The sequence below is a fragment of the Fringilla coelebs genome, assembly GCF_963513975.1.
Source record: "Fringilla coelebs genome assembly, contig: SCAFFOLD_30, whole genome shotgun sequence".
NCBI classification, from domain to species: Eukaryota; Metazoa; Chordata; class Aves; order Passeriformes; family Fringillidae; genus Fringilla; species Fringilla coelebs.
The window spans coordinates 2,875,346-2,878,604 of record NW_028167448.1 but is presented as its reverse complement, the minus strand read 5'-3'; the positions used below and the strand labels follow the sequence as shown (position 1 = coordinate 2,878,604).

Genomic DNA, 3,259 nt, shown 5'->3' with positions numbered 1-3,259 from the left:
GTTTGGAGAAAACATTGATGCATGTCCCTTTATTTTGTTTAATGCTACTGAGAGCCCAGCTCCTCATTGACACAGTCTGGGGTCACAGCGGAAATAGGGAGAAAGAAAATGAAAATGGGCACAAACATTTGTCTCTGACCTAGACAGTTGACAATATTAAAAACTAAATTAAAAAAAAAAAAGAACCCACAACCAAACCAACAAGAACTATCAAAGATGACTTTTATTGCATGTGACTAGCAGAAACTGGTGAGCAGTTTAATGTTTCTGAAACCATCCATTCATTAGTGTCTGCACTGCAGCCTTGAGCTCCTGGTTCTTCAAGCTGTAGATGAGGGGGTTCAGGGCTGGAGGCACCACTGAGTACAGAACTGAAAGGGCCAGATCCAGGGATGGGGAGGAGATGGAGGGGGGCTTCAGGTAGGCAAATGCTGCAGTGCTGAGGAACAGGGAGACCACAGCCAGGTGAGGGAGGCAGGTGGAAAAGGCTTTGTGCCGTCCCTGCTCACAGGGGATCCTCAGCACAGCCCTGAAGATCTGCACATAGGAGAAAACAATGAATACAAAACAACCAAAATATAGAAGTGCACTAAGCACAATAAGCCCAAATTCCCTGAGTTTGGAGTGTGAGCAAGAGAGCTTGAGAATGTGTGGGATTTCACAGAAGAACTGGCCCAGGGCATTGCCATGGCACAGGGGTAGGGAAAATGTATTGGCTGTGTGCAGCAGAGCATTGAGAAAGCCACTGGCCCAGGCAGCTGCTGCCATGTGGGCACAAGCTCTGCTGCCCAGGAGGGTCCCATAGTGCAGGGGTTTGCAGATGGACACATAGCGGTCGTAGCACATGACAGTGAGAAGTGCAAATTCTGCTGATATGAAAAAGGCAAAGAAAAACACCTGTGCAGCACATCCTGAGTAGGAGATGGTCCTGGTGTTCCAGAGGGAATTGTGCATGGCTTTGGGGACAGTGGTGCAGATGGAGCCCAGGTCGCTGAGGGCCAGGTTGAGCAGGAAGAAGTACATGGGGGTGTGCAGGTGGTGGCTGCAGGCTACAGCGCTGATGATGAGGCTGTTGCCCAGGAGGGCAGCCAGGGAGATGCCCAGCAAGAGGCAGAAGTGCAGGAGCTGCAGCTGCCGTGTGTCTGCCAATGCCAGCAGGAGGAAGTGGCTGAAGGAGCTGCTGTTGGACATTCCTTCACTCTGGGCATTGTGGACTGTTGAAAGAAGACATTGACAAGCTGGCACCAACTTCTTTGAGTCAGTTCTAAGCTATTTTCTTTCACAGTCACGGAAAATTACTTCTCTTTATTTGGGAAAATTTCATTTGCATTTTATTTTACTTTTTGTTTTGAGTTTAGGTTTCTGCTGCTGCTGAGTTTCTGCCTCATCTTCATCATTGCTCTCAGCCTGAACACTGGGGAGCTCCATGGGAAAACAGGGCTCCCTGTGCTTCAGGGCAGTCAGAATGTCTGGTCCCCACAGAGATGCCCTTTGATCATGATACCTTGCTCTATTTAAGGGCGATCATGTTTAAAACAAGCTTGAAAATAAAGTCAGCTTTTGGAATGCTCCAGTTTCAAAGTAAATTTCTTTAAACACTTCTCTCTTTCCCTGTACACTGAAAAGAAAGGGATAAAGGATACCACAGGTTAGTCTTGCTCTCTGCTGCTTGGAGCTGTGCCTACTGAGAGCTGTTCCTCTCTATCCAAGCCTTCTCCCTGCCAGGGCTTCCAGAGCCCAGCTAAGCCCTGGGGGCTCAGCTCTGCCCTGCAGACCCCTCCCAGCACAGGCCACTGACCAGGGGCATCTCCCTGGCAGCAGGGCCTTAAGGGCAGGCCGGACAGAGATGCTGCAAGCCAAGATGCTGCTGCTGCTGTCTGTAGGTAGAGGAGGGTGAGGAGGCACTTTCTGAGGGAGATGTGAGGCACATCTGCTGATGCTTAGGGTGACAGTGCAGGAGTCTCAGTGACACAGGCAAAGCTGACAGCCACTCTCCCTTCCCTTTAAGAGAAAGCTGAGAGCAGCCCTGGCCATGCAGCATCATCTCCACAGCAGGAGGAATCTGCCCTGATGGGGGTCTCTTCTTCCACCTCCAACTTCTCCCCTGTGCCATCCATGGGGAGCTGCCAGGCAGGCTGAGAGCTGCCCCTGGCAGGTGGCACATGCCCTGGGCTGGCCAAGAGCCCTGAGGGCTGCAGTACCTGCTCTGCAGGAGAGCCCTGGGCAGCCCTGGCTGCAGCCCCAGCTTTCCTGGTAGAAGGAGCTGTCCTGCCCTTTCCCTCTGATGGTGCCCATAGCCACCCCGCTCTGCAGCATGTCACAGACGTGTTTTATGAAAAAGCCTTTCCTTAGGATTTTTCCTCCTGATAAGCTGAAAGGCCTCAGGAACAAAATATAAATTACTGTCTCCTACTGTGGAATGACACAGGTGGATCTGTGATTGGTCTTATGTGGTTCTTTCTAATTAATGGCCAAACACAGCCCAGCTGTCCATACTGTCTAGGTCAGAGACAAACCTTTGTTATTCATTCCTTTTCTATTCTTAGCCAGCTTTCTGATGAAATCCTTTCTGCTAGTCTTTTAGTATAGTTTTTAATATATCAAAAAATAATAAATCAAGCCTTCTGAACATGGAGTCAACTTTCTTGTCTCTTCCCTCATCCTGGAACCCCTGCAATCACCGTTGCAGCAGCACATCCTCCCCCTCCTCCTCCTCGTCCTCATCCTCCTCTGCCACAGAGAATCTGTGAGAGTCCTCCTGACATGTCCCCGAGGCGTTGGGGTGTGCTGGCTTCAGGAGATCCATCCAGGAGCACAGCGGACATTGCCCCTGCACCCACAGACTCACCATGCAGTGGGCTGTGAAGATGTTACCCCAAGTGAAGACTCAATTCAATGTCTTCCCAGTCCTGATTGCCTTCAGCTTGTCTCTGCCTGGCTCCTGTCCCCTCACTGCCTGCAGGCAGAGCCCTCAGCCCTGCTGGGCTGGGAGAGGAGCTGGTCCTGGGAAGAGCTGTTCCTTTAAAGCTCAGCAGCACAGACACAGCACAAGGACTTTAATTGCCCTCTTGGGGCTTTGGTTGCGTTTACATCAGACTCAGTCCCTAAGAGAGTGTTCAAAAAACTTCTCAAAAACTCAAACATTAATTAAAACAATGAAGTTTCTTGAAGTTTTAATAGGTCTCACTGAGGGACATGACTGAGAAAGTGTCCCCAGGTTCCAGTTAGAGCAGAACACTGGAGGCAGTGATGACAGCTG

General features: G+C 50.3%; 1 protein-coding gene across 1 annotated transcript; it reads right to left on the bottom strand.

Moving 5' to 3' along the window:
* Positions 1 to 258: 258 nt before the first annotated feature.
* On the bottom strand, positions 259 to 1,191 carry LOC311165889 (olfactory receptor 14J1-like; the record flags this gene model as incomplete). The annotated part of the gene is made up of 1 exon (XM_084227383.1): positions 259 to 1,191. The coding sequence occupies one exon, from the start codon at positions 1,189 to 1,191 to the stop codon at positions 259 to 261; it is 933 nt and encodes a 310-aa protein (XP_084083509.1).
* Between the last annotated feature and the right edge of the window lie 2,068 nt (positions 1,192 to 3,259).